At 35.7% G+C, this 16,868-nt stretch overlaps 2 protein-coding genes and 2 non-coding genes across 4 annotated transcripts; 1 reads left to right on the top strand and 3 right to left on the bottom strand.

Moving 5' to 3' along the window:
• Nucleotides 1-5,592: 5,592 nt before the first annotated feature.
• Nucleotides 5,593-7,414, bottom strand: LOC131171998 (proline-rich receptor-like protein kinase PERK2). Its single transcript, XM_058132942.1, has 2 exons — nucleotides 6,920-7,414; nucleotides 5,593-5,643 (listed from the first exon to the last, which is right to left on the bottom strand). The coding sequence occupies exons 1-2, from the start codon at nucleotides 7,412-7,414 to the stop codon at nucleotides 5,593-5,595; spliced, it is 546 nt and encodes a 181-aa protein (XP_057988925.1).
• Nucleotides 7,415-8,925: 1,511 nt separating this feature from the next.
• Nucleotides 8,926-9,807, bottom strand: LOC131171997 (uncharacterized). Its single transcript, XM_058132941.1, has 2 exons — nucleotides 9,563-9,807; nucleotides 8,926-9,475 (listed from the first exon to the last, which is right to left on the bottom strand). Exons 1-2 carry the CDS (start codon nucleotides 9,805-9,807, stop codon nucleotides 8,926-8,928), a joined length of 795 nt encoding a protein of 264 aa, XP_057988924.1.
• An 865-nt stretch (nucleotides 9,808-10,672) lies between these two features.
• Nucleotides 10,673-10,779, top strand: LOC131172364 (small nucleolar RNA R71). The gene has a single exon (XR_009142844.1). It is a non-coding gene; the product is annotated as a small nucleolar RNA R71 (small nucleolar RNA).
• Nucleotides 10,780-16,004: 5,225 nt separating this feature from the next.
• Nucleotides 16,005-16,111, bottom strand: LOC131172263 (small nucleolar RNA R71). Its single transcript, XR_009142746.1, has one exon. It is a non-coding gene; the product is annotated as a small nucleolar RNA R71 (small nucleolar RNA).
• Between the last annotated feature and the right edge of the window lie 757 nt (nucleotides 16,112-16,868).

Here is a 16,868-nt window from a genome sequence, read left to right as displayed (position 1 = left end):
TCTTCTTTGGAAACTTCTGTTGTGATACAATATGTGAAACAATGCGTTTGTCAAGTAAAACGAATGTCCAACAGTTGTTGAAGAGTTGTTATGGGTGTCCAGTATTCTATTAGTTCAGTAGCAAGTTGAAGGGTAGTTTGTTATAGGAGAGGGAAAGGGAAGAAGTTGTTTTGAGGTTGTTAGATATGATCATATATAAAGTTGTAACCAACTATATAGAGATTCATTCTTGATTCTTAATGAAATCTGACTGATTGTTAAGTTTCATTCTCTGAATTCTGTTCTTCCCATTTTCTGTCACAACATTGGTGTCAGAGCGGTGATCCACAGCCATGGCAGGGGTGGAGACACAATCCCAAGAGTGGCGAAAGGAGCTAGCTTCTATGGTGATAAAGGTTGAGCATAGGCAAGAGGCAAGATTACAAGAGATGTTGGCAGGCCAAAAAACCAAGTTTCAGGGAATAATGGATGAATTGAAGTCTTTAATCGCTGGGTTGAATTGTTAGGATGTGGAGACGTTGGAAAGAAGGCATTGAGATGAACAAGTGCTAATTACAAATAATACTGTAAGTGCTAATTCTTCGAATAGTTATGCTAAATTAGAATTTCCCCATTTTAGTGGAGAGGGTTTGGAGGGTTGGTTATTAAGAGCAGAATATTTCTTTAAAGTGGGTAGTATTGAGTATGAGAAGAGAGTTAAGGTTGTTGCTTTACATCTAGAAGGGCGAGCTATTAAATGACACCAAGAGTTTGTGAAGGGTAACAAAGTAAATGTGAATTTGGATGAATATGTTAGTGTATTGGAGGCTAGCTTTGGGAATTATGTTGAAGAGGATAAACAGATTCAAGATACAGATGATGAAGAAGTTATTGATGCTAAAGAGAATCAAAAGAAGTTTGAGACAGTTTTAAAAGAAGACCAACAAGGAATAAAAGAGTTTAATCAATAGATAAATGTAAGATTTCAAAGATTTGATAACACAATTTAAGAAAATGTTTCTGCCATTGAAGAAGAGGTTCAACAAGTGTTCTGCCAGTTTTTAGAACCTTTCAAATGGAAAGAAGGTAGTGCAGATGTTATAGGGCTGCCATGGTCTAATAGAAAGAGACTTAAAGAATGCACTAAAATCTTGGATAAGTGCAAGATTATGGAAGATGAAGCTTTTCAAGAAGGCAATGATATTACAGATACTCTGGTTCTTGTAATTGAGAAAAATCTTTCAAGAACGCAAATTATTGTTGTTATTAAAGATGAAAGATTGGGTCCTGTAATTAAAGAAAAGATCTTCCTACATGAATTAGCTTCTCAATTCATTTTTCATGGTGCAGACACATGGTCCCATTTTAGCTTGGAATTGGACAAGTATTATTTGGGAAGGATTCAGGGTAAAATGAAGAAACAAAAGGACAAGAGGGTAGGTGTAACTGGTAAGGGACAAGGACATTTGAGAAGAATTCAATGTAAAATGAAAATTGCAGGAGATTGTTGTTGGTGTTCTAATGGGAGCTTGCTTTTGCTGTCATTTAAGTTGGTGTTAGTTGCTTTTGCTTTTGTTGGTGTTTAAGCTATTTTTTTTGTTTTGGATAAGAGGATTGTTAAAAGAAAAAATAATAAGGCAGCAAAGTTGATTCAATGGAGAGCTTCTCTAGCAGATTGAACTTGGGTCTTTGCTCATGAAATTCAAATTAGATTTCCAGACTTTTCTCCTTGAGGATAAGGAGTCTTTCGAGGGGTGGGTTTTATTGTGATACAATATGTGAAACGGTGCGTTTGTCAAATAAAACGAATATCCAATAGCTGTTGAAGAGTTGCTATGGGTGTCGGGTATTCTGTTAGTTCAGTAGCAAGTTGATGTGACTTATCCGCAAGTATACGGGTCGTCTCAAGTAATAAAGTGATGAATCAAGTATCGTTCCCACGAGGATTTGCTGTTTAAGTACCAAACTATGAATGAAGCGATTATTTGGGCTAATGATTAATGAATAAATGGTAAATGTAAATAAGCAAGGTAAATTGATTAATCTAATTGAAATGGGTAAAAGGGCAAACAAATAAATTCTAGATCTAGTTTGCAATTAAACTAAATTAACAATGGGTAATTCAAATCAAAGTCTAATTATGCTAAAAGTGATTCCAGAGTTGGGGGTTTATGCATAAATTAATTGGGATTTGTCTTGGGCATTCCAATTTTTAGGACAAGTAGAGTTTGAAGGAAATTGATTCTAAATTCCTTTGATATCTTTTTCAAGCAAACCAAAGTGTGTTCTAAAATAACCAAACCTACTTTCGTATGTTATTTGATTACTTTAAAACCCATTAAGTTTTGTAACCAATAATTAATTCCTCTTAAAATCCTAGTTTATTTCTAAATCTAGGTGATTTTAAGTTCCAATCCTTCATTATCTATCAATGACTTTCACCTTTCGGTCCTTCAATCAAAGATTAACACAATACCCAATGGGTACCAACATTAGGCAAGTAAATCAAGCACACAAGGAAGGAATCTAAACTCATATTTATGTAAAATAAGGAAATACCCAGTCCAAATCCACAAATTAATCTAAAACATGTTTCCCAACTTTGAAATCTAAAGAGTTTACTCACTCATAATGGTATTTACAAGAAAGATTGATGGAAAAGTAAAGAAAAACATGATAAGAGGACTAAAATAGAAAAACCCAGGTAGAAGAACCAAAGTCTCAGGTTTCTGGAGCTCCAAAACTAGTGCAGCAGCTCCTCCCCAAGAGAAATTTGGCGTCTCCTCTCTCTCTTTCTATTAAATTTTCTTTCCTTTTTGTTTTTCCTCCCTTTCCTCTTGTGGCAAAATTTAGGAAATGATGAATTTATATCGTCTAAAAAAGCTGCCCTAAAAGTAAATAAGAGCCAAGGAGTGGATAGGAAATGAGGTGTAAAATTATCCAAGTCAGCAGCATTTTTCACGTTGGGCGATGCTTAGGATTCGCTTAACCCTAAGCGACTTTTAGCAAATTTCACAGTCAGACTGTCTGCTTAAGGTTAAGCAGACCTTCAGCAAATCTCGGCAGATTTAGAGTAAAATGGACTTTTCTGCTCATGCTTGACTTGTGCTGCACCTTAAGCACTGCCGCTTTACCCTAAGCATGATCTTAAGCAAAGTCTCAAGCAAATTTCGGCTGGTTTGCTCTTTCAAGGCTTGATTTCTTCAACTTTCCTCCATGCTTAAAGAACTCCAAATCTCTTCAAATCACTTCCTATTGCACTCATTGATCTTCGATTTGCCACAAAATCCTATCAAAAACAACAAAATTACGAAAATCAAATATAAAGTATCTAAAATTAACAAATATGATAAAATAAAGCTAAAAACATAAAATACACTAAAATATGAGGGCAAAATGGATGCAAAACTACCCTAAAATGCCTATATGAAATGAGTGTAACAAATTCCCCCAAACTCAAACCTTTGCTTGTCCTCAAGCAAATTAAAACCAATTAATGCAATTTGGGGTACCTTACCTTAAATTTATGAGAATTACTTATCCAAATTCTCAAGCTTACCTTTAGCCACCAACACACCGTATACCCACTTTCAAGCTGCAAAGAATTCAATCCTAACCAAAGTTATCACCGCTTAGCCTTGGGTCAATTATCCATATCATCAAGCCCAAACCAATCAATTACAAAGAATAATCATTCCTAAATAGACTATAGGGTAATCCATAAACTAAAGTGTCTCAAATAATGATGGAAGTAAATGAATGGATTAATGATATCACAATCCCATAGGCAATTCTCCTATTCCAATCTCCACTAATGTAGCAAAACACTATCAAAAGATCAAAAGGACTTTCAAGGGTTGTAATGTGGCTAAGGGGGTGATAATGTGGTTAACAAGAAAGGATAAAGGTAACAAAATATGAGAATAATCAAATTATTAAAAGATTAAGACACACAATTTTTTTTTTTTTTCTGAAGGAGTTGGGAGAAAGAACATTACAACCATTCACCAATGCTAGCATATAATTTTGAAGCTTTTAAAGGGACTACATAAATAACATTGACTTTGAATTATAATTGTCCCTTTCAATTCACCCCCAAACTCATTTATTTGTGTACTTGGGTGGTGAATTACTTTACATACCATAATTGAATTTGCTAGCTTTTTTTTTTTTTTTTTTTACTTTAGTCACTTCTCCCAACTAATTATTATCATTATTATTATTATTATTATTATTATTATTATTATTTTTAAGTGTATCTATCACTCAAAGAATTATTCTCATGGAGGGTAGGTAAGTGTTTGGGTTTATGGCTAGGCATTAATGTAGGTTCCAAAGAAATAAGAGGGATAAATGTAAGCTCAAATTGGTTCCAAAGGGAAATTTTAAGGTGAGATTGGCTAAGGCTAAAATAATGGGTTTAAAATTCAAAGAATGCCTAGATCATTTCTTTTTCAAGCGTATGCTATGATTTCGCCTTGAAAGGTTTAGAAAGATTGTTCTAGGATTGGTGAGACATCAATTAGCTACTTCTCACCTTAGAGTTTTCTCTAGGCACTCAAAGTCAATGCAATTGATTGGGTGGCCCTTGGCTAAGAAGATATAAACTAAAGCAATAATCTAATAACTTTGCACCTATCTAGAACTTTCAATCCATCAAACCCTTCTAAAAGTAAGCTTAATTGCTCTTCAAAGCAATTCTCAATCCTCTAAGGACAAGGTAAAAATTATTTTTATGATATGCATGATCCTAAAATGAATGCATAAATCAAATTAAAACTAAGTGTAATCTATATGAAAACTATATGCAAATGTATGTGTATAAGTACAGACATGTGTGTGGTATATGTATAAGTGTATGAATTATCTATATATGAATGAATGAAATGCAATAAATGAACGAATGAAAATTTTAAAGAAAAATTTAAAAATTTTGCAAAAATTTTGCCCTCACCCTCAAACTCAAATGAAACATTGTCCTCAATGTTTAAAATGAATGCAAAGATGGGCAAAATTGTTTGAACTAATCAATTAATGAAATATATACAATTGGGGATTAAATCAATATAAGCTCAAGAATTCCAAAATTAGCTCAAAATGATATTAACAATGAAGCTTTAGAGAGAAAAATGTGAAAAAGTATCCCAAATGTATAAATTTATACTGCTTAAGATGTTGCTTAACCTGCTGCGTAGGGTAAAACGAAAGCATAAGCATTGGCAACATACCATAAGCATAAATAGTAAAAGAGTAAGCTGTTACCTCCAAATGATGTGAAACAGATGCGGTTCAAAGAAAATTGTGCAACTCCTCAATGTCAACAAAATTAGGATTGAAGAAAAGATAAAGTGCAAAAATAATGAGCAAGAAGATGAAAAAGTGTAAAGAAATAAGATCTAACAGTTAAATCAAGAATTAAACCAAAAAGCATTCACAGAGTAACTATGTCCATAGCAGAAAATAAAATAAAATAAAGTAAACTAAAGGAAAGAAGTGCAAGTATAATCATAAAAACTAATTACCAAAGTATTACAACTATTACTGAAGTTTGAAAATTAAAATAAACAGATTACAAAATAAACCTAGAACAGAAATTAAAACTATTGCTACTGATCAAGCTCTGCTGTCAAGGCTTTGTTGCTGCACCAGGGTCTGCTTCAGGTCCTGCAGTAGGTTCATTGTGATCTGAAGCTTCAGAAGCAGTTTCCAAATTTTCTGTGAGGTCTTTCATTTCTTGGAACATGTCTTGGCCCCAATGATATAAATTGTTATAAGATTGGGCCAATTTGTTGTAGAGTTCCAACATTTGAAGTTGATGCTGCTTCTGTTTCTTTTTAAGAGATAAAAATCTCTTTTTAAGTTTCTTTTCTAGCTTCTTCTTTTGGTTGACCTGCTGCTGACCCATGGTATCAATTTTGACTTCTAAGCTCTTCAAGGTAGCAAGGATATCTGTGGTGTCAGGTGAGGGAACAGATGGTTGGACAGTGAAACTTGCTATTTTGGATTCCAAGGATCTTAAGAGGGACAAAATGTTTGCTGAAAACTGTGGGGTAGTGGTTGGTTGGGGTTCTGCTGGTGCAAAGGTAGTGGGGTCTGCAGTACCACTGGCTTCAGGATGCTGCTGTAACAGAGTATAGGTATGGCCTACTTTCTCACAAACATCCATGTGTAGCAACATTGTGCTGTCTATATATGATTCACCAGAAACTGGCAGCAGCTTATATAGACTAGCATCAAAGCTAAATGAGTTTGCTATAGCAGTTATATACCCCCCAAAAACTATACTACCTTTGGTATGCTTTGTGACAATTTGGTGCCAATGAGTAGCTATGAAATGGGCTGTGCTTACTTGTTTTCTCTCCTTCATGCACCACAAGAAAAATAAGTCTCCAGCACCCATAATACTGTTACTGTGTCCCCTTCCTAAAACAGTGTAAGAAATGAACCTATGGAGGTATTTCAACACATGATCAACTATCCTAGAGGCTTTTGCAGTCCTCTGTCTATAATAACCCCCAAAAGGTGCAATATCTTTCCAGAATTGAACAGGATCATAAACAGTTTGCTGCCACTCAATATTTTTATAGCCCGAATCCTGAAAACCAAAAATTGCATTCATAGCATCCATGTCTAACTCCCTATCAATTCCAGCACATCGAAAATATATCACATCCTTATGCTCAGGTACTGTTGGTTTGAAATTCAACCTTAAAGAACTCAAAAATTCCAGGGTCAAATCCTTGTACACTGGTTCCCTAATCCTAGCAAATTTAATCCAGCTGATAGCATCTAAATAGGCAAATACAGAGTCATAAATGCCTAATTCTTTTAAAATCTGCTCATCCATATATTTGTTTGCCAAAATAGGTTTAGAGACTAATCTCTCATAAGCATTTTTCATATCCATATCCTTAAAAGCCCAAGGTAATGGAGAGAGTACCTCCTCTATATTATCGGCAGATGACACAGGTGCTGCTGGGGAGTTTAAGGGCGACTGAGATACAGGGGTTTGGACTGCTGGTGGTGGAATTTGCGAGGAGGACCTAGTCCTTTTGCTGACCGGTTCAGAGGAAGGTTGAGGTGGAGAGTTTAGGTCGAAAGGAACAGAGGGTACTCTTTTTCGTTTTCCGACAGGGGTTTTCTTGAGTCTACCTGCAGCCTTTTTAGTTTTACCTTTAGACTTCGTTTGAGTAGGAGCAGGTTCAGGCATTGGTTCTGGGAACTGAGTGTCGAAAATGGGTGTTTCATTTTGCGGTTCAGTTTGTGGCGAGAGGGGGGTCGGCGGAATGAGAGTTGGTGTTTGGCTTGGGGGTAGTGGTGGTGACTGAGGCGGTGGTGATTCAGGTAGCGGCGGCGTTTGCGGTGGTGGCGACTGAGGGAGCAGCGGATTGGGGCTGGGGTTAGGGTTTGTGGGTAGGGAGGATGGAATACCCATTTTCGATTTGACAGAGTGTCGAAATCTGCTGGGTTTGGGTTTGGGTTTGTGGGTGGACCACATTTTAGTTCTCACCATTTAATGAAAAGAAAGAAACTTTTCAGCTTCCCGTAAAAATTGCCGGAAAAAATGGTGCGGGAAGGGAGTTGGCAGAATGAGAGTTGTGGCTTATCGTGAGTGTGGGTGAGGGTTTTATAAAAATGGTGGAAGTTTTGGGCTTTTTAAAATGTGGGGCAGACATCTGGTAATTTGGGCCATGCTTGGGGTTAAGCATAAGGTTCAGCAGAATTTGCATAGGACTTTGCTTAGTAAGCAACATCATCAGCAAGTTTCGGCAGGTTTTGGGAAAAATTGTGGTTTTACTTACCAAAAACAGTCCAAATGCTATGGAATGCTATCATGACCCTCAGCAATTACCAAATACACACAAACACCATAAAATTGAAAATTTTAAGCTCATCATCTCTCATAAACTTAGTAAGCATAGCACATGTTCTTTTAGCTTTTTACAAGCATGGTTCAATTGAGGCACCAATTGTGACTACCTTTTTGCAAACTTAATGAAATGGTCTCCTTTCTAAACTTATACCAAAAGCACATTTTCAGCAGCATTTGAGACAAGTTCCAAACATTCAAAAATTGCAGAAAAGACATAGAAATTGACCTTTTAAGCAGCATGAACAAGAATAAAATCAGCAATCAAAAAACTAGCAGCAATTCAAACAAAAACATGTAAATTCCTGACAGACTACAAAATTATATATACACTAAAAGGTAAAACTTAACAAACACCATTTTTGCACTTTAATGAAGCTCACATCAGTCCTAAATATCAAAATTGATCCTTATGCAAGTTGCATTTCACAAAATTTACACAAGACACAAAATCAAACATGTGCTATCAAGTAGATTGCAATATCAGCAATTTAGCACAAGTTTAAAGGTGTTACTGTTCACAGGCACTGGATAAAGTGCAGAATTTTGCTTATACTTGCTTCCTTTCAATTCTTTCTTTTTGCTACAAGTGTTAATTTGCCCAATCTTCATGAATGACCTACAAAAGATAAACAAATGTCACTTTTGAGTTTAATGAGGGTAAAAACTGAAACTGAAAATAAAAAGAAATGGAAAATTAATAAACTATAAAGGATACGCTTGGGTTGCCTCCCAAGAAGCGCTTGTTTAAGGTCTTAAGCTTGACCTTCTTTTCAAAGCTCATGGTGGTTGGAATTGGAAAATATTACCTCCCTTCACAACAGGTGTTGAAATGAATTTATACTTCAACTTTTTCCCATTATATGTGAAAATACCTATTGCTCTGTTCAGAATCCCAACTATATCTTGAAGAATATTCTTACAAACTTTAGATGAATATCCTCTTTTGAGTGATTTTGATGGAGGCTTGAGCTTAACTTTTGAAGCTTCATTGTTAATCAAATGAGATGGTGAAGCTGACTTTTTCTTTCGCACTTTATGCTGATTGCATTGCATTGGAATAGCTTGATTTTCCTCTAGTTTAGTAACTTCAGCCAAAGATCATGCTCTATAACATCTACCCTATAACAAGAATTCATCACAGCTGGTTCCTTGGAATGTTGGAATAAATTAAACTCTATTTCCTCCTCCCCCACTGTCAACTTCAATTTCCCATTCTTTACATCTATATTAGCTCCTGCAGTGGCTAAAAATGGCCTTCCAAGTATGATGGGCGTTCTTACATCCTCCTCCATCTCTAGTACAATAAAATCCACTAGAATGAAAAACTTCCCAACTTTTAATGGTACATTCTCTAAAATCCCAACTGGATACTTTATAGATCTCACTACCAATCGCAAAGAAATAGTTGTGGGCTTTAGATCTCCAACCTTTAACTTCTCACATATGGAAAGTGGCATCAAGCTAACACTAGCCCCCAAGTCACATAATGCTCTCTCAATACTTGTTTCTCTAATGTGACATGGTATGGAAAAACTTCCAGGATCTTTCAGCTTAGGTGGGAGCTTGTTCTGCAATAAAGCACTGCACTTCTCAGTAAGTGCAACAATTTCATAATCTTCCAACCTTCTTTTATTTGATAAAATCTCCCTCAAAAACTTAGCATAAGAAGGCATTTGAGAAATGACATCGGTGAATGGAATGTTGATATACAACTTCTTCAAAACTTCAAGGAATTTCCCAAACTGCTTATCTAATTGTGCTTTATGAAACCTCTGAGGAAAGGGCAATGGTGGCTTGTACGGTGCAGGAGGCACATATTTCTCTTCTATTTTCTTTTTATCTTCTTTCTCTTCATTTGCTTCCTTACTAGCTTTAGCTTTAGTTGAAGTGGATTCACTCTCACACTCATCTTTCTTTTCTTTCAACTTTACTCCAATTTCGTTTTCTTCCCCCATTACCTTTCCACTTCTTAAAGTAACAGCATTGCACTGCTCTCTTGGATTCTCAGGTTGGCTAGGAAGCTTCCCAAAAGCTTTACTATTTGAAGAGCTAGCCTGTTGAGCTATTTGATTCTCTAACATCTTGTTGTGTGTTGCCATTTGATCCACTTTAGATGCTAATTGAGAAATCATCTCTTGTTGACTTTGGTGGCTCACAAGTAGAGTTTCAATCATAGCTTCCAATCTAGCTGTCTTGTCTGGTTGTGCTTGTTGTGGTAGAGGTGGAGCAGGTGCATTTTGAGGTTTAGAAATCCCAGGAGGAGGACCTCTATTCTGCTGAAAATTCTGATTTTGTTGATACCCAGAAGGTTGCTGAAAATTCTGATTTTGCCCTTGTCTACCTCCCCAAGAGAAATTGGGGTGGTTTCTCCATGCTGGATCATAAGTTGCAGAAAATGGGTTACCACCTGGTCTTTGATTGTAGTTCCCCACATAATCCACTTGTTCACTTGAAAAATCTTGATTAAGTGCAGAAAAATCTGCTGCACAATTGACATTTGCAGCCCCAACTTCTACTGAATTACTAGAACCTCCAGCTGAAGAATCTACTTTCATGCTTAGCTTGTCCATCTTCCTTGTCAAAGCATCAAACTTAGCATTAATCATATTCATGGCATCAAGCTCAAACATACCAGCTAGTTTCTTGATCTCATTCCTCTCACAACTCCATTGGTAGTTGTTATAAGCAATTTTATCAAGAGCAGAAAAAGCTTCATCTTCAGATTTTTCCATAAGATCACCTCCAGAAGATGCATCAATTGTACTTCTAATAGCTGGTGAAACTCCATTGTAAAAGTGTTGAACAAGCATCCACTTAGGAATCCCATGATGTGGACATCTCCTTTGCAAATCCTTGTACCTCTCCCATGCTTCATACAAGCTCTCATCATCTCTAGGTTTGAAAGAAGTCAGCTCATTTCTTAGCTTAGCTGTCTTGCTTGGTGGAAAATATTGAGCTAAAAATGCTTGAGAAAGTTCATCCCATGTTGTGATAGAACCTGGTGGCAAAGAATGTAACCACTCTCTAACTCGGTCCTTTAGAGAAAAAGGAAATAATCTGAGTCGAATTGCATCATCAGAAACTCCATTTATCTTCAACATATCACTGATCTCAAGAAAGTGTGCTAGATGCACATGTGGACTTTCACTTGGATTTCCTCCAAATTGTGACTGTTGTACCATCTGACAGAGTGCAGGCTTCAGTTCAAAATTATTAGCTTCTACCCTTGGTCTTGTGATACTTGGCATGAAATCTCCAATGTTAGGATAGGCATGATCCTTCACAGAGCGGTTGTTGTTGTTGTTTGCCATTTCTTCTTGTAATTGCCCTTGCTCTTGTGCTCTTTCTTCTTGTTGTTGAGCTTTAATTTCAGCTTTTCTCCTTTTAGATTCTGCTCTCAAAGCTCTTGCTGTCTTTTCTATTTCTGGATCAAAGAATAAATTGATTACTTCACTTTTTGTCCTTCTCATAAAATAAAGCACCTGAAAAAAAAAAAACAAATTCTCAAAGTAAAATGGTAGAAAAAAAATAAAATTAAATGCCCAAATTAACCAAACAAACAATTGTTCAATATCAAACAAAAATCAAATCCCCGGCAACGGCGCCAAAAACTTGATGTGACTTATCCGCAAGTATACGGGTCGTCTCAAGTAATAAAGTGATGAATCAAGTATCGTTCCCACGAGGATTTGCTGTTTAAGTACCAAACTATGAATGAAGCGATTATTTGGGCTAATGATTAATGAATAAATGGTAAATGTAAATAAGCAAGGTAAATTGATTAATCTAATTGAAATGGGTAAAAGGGCAAACAAATAAATTCTAGATCTAGTTTGCAATTAAACTAAATTAACAATGGGTAATTCAAATCAAAGTCTAATTATGCTAAAAGTGATTCCAGAGTTGGGGGTTTATGCATAAATTAATTGGGATTTGTCTTGGGCATTCCAATTTTTAGGGAAAAATAGAGTTTGAAGGAAATTGATTCTAAATTCCTTTGATATCTTTTTCAAGCAAACCAAAGTGTGTTCTAAAATAACCAAACCTACTTTCGTATGTTATTTGATTACTTTAAAACCCATTAAGTTTTGTAACCAATAATTAATTCCTCTTAAAATCCTAGTTTATTTCTAAATCTAGGTGATTTTAAGTTCCAATCCTTCATTATCTATCAATGACTTTCACCTTTCGGTCCTTCAATCAAAGATTAACACAATACCCAATGGGTACCAACATTAGGCAAGTAAATCAAGCACACAAGGAAGGAATCTAAACTCATATTTATGTAAAATAAGGAAATACCCAGTCCAAATCCACAAATTAATCTAAAACATGTTTCCCAACTCTGAAATCTAAAGAGTTTACTCACTCATAATGGTATTTACAAGAAAGATTGATGGAAAAGTAAAGAAAAACATGATAAGAGGACTAAAATAGAAAAACCCAGATAGAAGAACCAAAGTCTCTGGTTTCTGGAGCTCCAAAATTGGTGCAGCAGCTCCTCCCCAAGAGAAATTTGGCGTCTCCTCTCTCTCTTTCTATTAAATTTTCTTTCCTTTTTGTTTTTTCTCCCTTTCCTCTTGTGGCAAAATTTAGGAAATGATGAATTTATATCGTCTCAAAAAGCTGCCCTAAAAGTAAATAAGAGCCAAGTAGTGGATAGGAAATGAGGTGTAAAATTATCCAAGTCAGCAGCATTTTTCACGTTTCAAGTGCCGCTTAGGGTTTGGCTTAACCCTAAGCGACTTTTAGCGATTTCAGCTGGTCGACCGTCGCTTAAGGTTAAGCAGACCTTCAGCAAATCTCAGCAGACTTAGAGTAAAATGGACTTTTCTGCTCATGCTTGACTTGTGCTGCACCTTAAGCACTGCCGCTTTACCCTAAGCATGATCTTAAGCAAAGTCTCAAGCAAATTTCGGCTGGTTTGCTCTTTCAAGGCTTGATTTCTTCAACTTTCCTCCATGCTTAAAGAACTCCAAATCTCTTCAAATCACTTCCTATTGCACTCATTGATCTTCGATTTGCCACAAAATCCTATCAAAAACAACAAAATTACGAAAATCAAATATAAAGTATCTAAAATTAACAAATAAGATAAAATAAAGCTAAAAACATAAAATACACTAAAATATGAGGGCAAAATGGATGCAAAACTACCCTAAAATGCCTATATGAAATGAGTGTAACACAAGTTGCAAGGGTAGTTTGTTATAAGAGAGGGAAATGGAAGAAGTTGTTTTGAGGTTATTAGATATGATCAGATATAAAGTTGTAACCAACTATATACGGATTCATTCTTGATTCTTAATGAAATCTGACTGATTGTTGAGTTTCATTCTCTGTATCTGTTCTTCCTATTTTTTGTCACAACAACTTCATTTTACAGGAACGCTTGCCACTAGACGAAGTTTTTGAACAACTAAGAAGTAAGAACTGACTTTCAACTGAAGATGCTGAAGTTCGACTAAAGATTTTTGGCCTGAACAAACTTGAAGAGAAGCTGGTAAGTACTATAATTTTTTAATATCTTATACTGTGAGCTTTCTGTTAGTTCTTGATAAATTAGAGAAACATTTTCTATATAGACTGATAAGTGCATAATTTATTAATTTTACTCTCATCACATTTAGTGTTTCTAGTGTATTTTTATGCCTAATTTAGTTGATTAAAGTATAATTATCAATTAGGCATATTTTTAGAGAGTTATTGGAATAATTGTGTTAAATAGAGAAATTTTCAGCATTTGCATTAATGTGACATTTGCTGTATTTTTCAGGTATTTCTAAAGTTGTGGGTCTCCAAATCCAAAGCTGTTTAATTCATTGAAAAGTTAAGTCAGAGCACTACAAATGACAAAGAGAGACCAAAGCCCAAATAAGTCTCCAAGGTTGTAAAAATTAGCTATGGATCTATTACAAAAGCCCACACTTGATGTGTCACGACCAGTTTTGGAAATTATTTAATATCTGGAGCTCCAGATGTCCAAATGAAGCAAACCTAAGCCCAATTGAATCTTAAGAACCACCTCTACAATTTCTATGAAGGGCTAAAGATAAGACTACATCGTTTTGGTGGTTAAAAATAGCAATGAAGTCAAATTTATGGGCTGGATACTATGTCAGAACCAGTTTCGGTTTTTGGCCCATAACTTGGGTTGTAGACCTCTGATTTGGGCAAATGAGTACTCGTTGGAAAGCTAAGAAGTAGGGCTACAACTTCCCTAAAGAAGTTAGAGACAGAATAGCAACGAAAGTGGCTGAAAATTGGCCATGATTACAGAGCAAAGAATCTATCTTTTTAAATTTCAAAAATTTTTCAAGTTTGGTTCTTATCTTTGGGATTAGGTTTTTTATTATAAAGACATCTTTGGCAGCAGTGGAGACAGACATTAATTCAGACCTTCAACACTCCTTCAACACCTTCATTCTCCATTTACATTCATAGTTTTAGATTTTTTCATTTTATTTTCTTTTGTAAGCCATGAACATGAGCAGCTAAGTTTCTAAATTCAATTCAAGGGATTCTAGTTCTTATGCATGATTTGTGAGACCAAGTTCTTATTTTAAATTATGCCTTTCTGAATATCTATTGTTTCTTGATTTTATTATTTTTGATCTATTGAATGACTTGCTAAAAAGGCCTATTAGTTAATTGTTTGATGTGATCAATTGCTAGTTCATCTTCATAATCCGTAATTATTGTGTAAGATTGAATGTGAGTAGCAATTAGGTTTTATTGATTATGATCCAAGTTTTCGATAATAACCTAAGGAAATAATAGGGTGAATTAAATGATTTATGCTTTATAAATCGTTGTTCAAGCTTAACTACTTCCTGTTCTTAAAGCAGTTATTAATTTGATGAGGATTGCTTAATACTAATTCAGTTAATAATTAGAGTCAATAAGAGTGCTGGGCTCGAATTGATGAGTATAGGGAAGTTAGGGGTTTTACCTCACTGTTTGGTAAATCTACGTTAAGTATTCAATAAGAGATAATTGTATTTCTTTTGTTAATGATCGAGTCATGCATTGGAATGCGAATTACCTTGGACTGAAGTTTGTTTAAATTGAGAGTTTCATATCTAAATTAGCTCTTTAATTTCTGAACTTGATTTCTTCTGATTTAGTGTCACAACCCCCCCTCCCCCCCAACCTTTGTTCTTTTTCTATTACACAAGTGCACGAAATTTACTAGTTCAGTCTCCAGGGTTCGACCTGGATTACCACTTATTGCATTCATTCTGAAAATATTTCATTACTGGTAATTTCAGTTAATTTTTGGTGGAATCGATAACCATTAGAAATTTTGACGCCGTTACCGGGGACTGAAAGTTCATTAGATTTCGTGTTTTTAGCGTTAGGATATTTTGTTATTAACTCTGTTTGTGAAGTGTTGCTGTTTTTAGGTTTTGGTGAAAATTACGGTGTTACTATTCATCGACAGATTTTTTGTTAAATTAAGAGGGGGCTCTATACTTGTTTTGAAGGAAACGACGTTTTGATCAAGACCAATCAATTCATAAGATTGTTTGGCCCCACCCTCTTGAGGCCAAATTCCATCATTTTCTAGGGTTTTGAGGCATTTTTCTGTTTTTAGTTTGACTTTTTTTTTGTTTATGACAAGAACTTCTCAATCTGGTGAGTTGCTCTTCGATCCAAAAATAGAAAAAACAGCTAAACAGTTAAGAAAATTGGCTAAGCAAGCTTGGCAGATTCCGAGTACATCTGAAGGAGTCCAATCTCCAAGGGAATTAAGTTCAAATTCAGATTCAGATTCCGAAAATGAAACCATGGCTGCTAGGACTTTGAAAGAGTTGGTTACTCCTGATCTAAACCAACAACCTTTGTGTATTCAATTCCCTGCTTTAAATGTTGCTTTTGAGTTAAAGTCTGGACTAATCCATTTGTTGCCTAAGTTTCATGGTCTTTCAGGTGAGGATCTACATAAGCATTTAAAGGAATTTCATGTTGTGTGTTCTAGCATGAAACCTCAAGGAGTTTCAAAGTACCAGATTAAGCTTCGAGCTTTCCCTTTCTCACTGGAAGGCACAGCTAAGGATTGGTTGTATTACCTTCCTTCTGGATCTATCAACTCACGGAATAAGATGAAGCGGATATTTTTTTTTGTATTTTCTATTTTCCGTCTTCCGCTAACATAAGAAAAGAAATTTGTGGCATCCGACAGTACAATGGAGATAGTTTGTATGAGTATTGGGAGCGATTTAAGAAGCTGTGTGCAAGTTGTCCCCATCATCAAATAAGTGAGCAACTTTTAATTTAGTATTTCTAAGAGGGACTTCTACCAATGGACTGCAGTATGATAGATGCTGCTAGTGGAGGAGCTTTGGTTGATAAGACACCAGAAGAAGCAAGGAGGCTGATTGCTAACATGGCAGCAAACTCTCAGCAGTTTGGAATGAGAATGGATCACACACCTAAGAAGGTTAAAGAGGTAAGTACATCTAACCTTGAGAAACAGATTTCTGATTTAACTTCTTTGGTGAGGCAATTGGCTGTAGGGAACATACAAACAGTTAAGGTATGTGGAATTTGTTCGGGTTCCAGTCATGCTACTGACATGTGTCCTGCATTACAAGAGGATGAATCAATGCAACATGCTAATGCAGTAGCAAATTATGGACAACCACAATGCAGGTATGATCCCTTTTCTAATACTTATAATCCGGGATGGCGAGATCATCCCAATTAGAGTTATGGGAATCAACCAGTACAAAATTGATATCAACAGCAGAGATCACAAGTGAATCAATCACCTTCGGCCCCCTCAAATCAAGGTATGTCACTTGATGAAATTGTTAAGGCTTTGGCTAGCAATACACAATAGTTTCAACAGGAGACCAGAAATAGCATTCAAAATATAGAGAGGCAGATTGGTCAGTTAGCTTCATCTGTGGGTAAGCTTAAAGCTCAAGGTTCTGGAAAGCTTCCATCACAAACCGTTGTGAATCCCAGAGAAAATGCAAGTGCTATAGTATTGCGGAGTGGGAAAGAAGTT

This window comes from Hevea brasiliensis, chromosome 13 (genome assembly GCF_030052815.1).
Source record: "Hevea brasiliensis isolate MT/VB/25A 57/8 chromosome 13, ASM3005281v1, whole genome shotgun sequence".
Lineage (NCBI taxonomy): Eukaryota > Viridiplantae > Streptophyta > Magnoliopsida > Malpighiales > Euphorbiaceae > Hevea > Hevea brasiliensis.
Note: the sequence above shows the minus strand (reverse complement) of the source record. Positions and strands in the feature narration are given on the sequence as shown.

Bases quoted from the DNA above. Each gene is read 5' to 3' on its own strand.
- LOC131171997 (XM_058132941.1), bottom strand. From the start codon at position 9,807: ATGGGGGAAGAAAACGAAATTGGAGTAAAGTTGAAAGAAAAGAAAGAT. The intron at 9,476-9,562 runs GTATATCAACAT...AAATAAAAGAAG, and splicing joins CTTGAAGTTTTGAAGAAGTT to GTTGGAAGATTATGAAATTG.
- LOC131171998 (XM_058132942.1), bottom strand. From the start codon at position 7,414: ATGGGTATTCCATCCTCCCTACCCACAAACCCTAACCCCAGCCCCAAT. The intron at 5,644-6,919 runs GTACTCTCTCCA...AACCTACTGCAG, and splicing joins CTGCCGATAATATAGAGGAG to GACCTGAAGCAGACCCTGGT.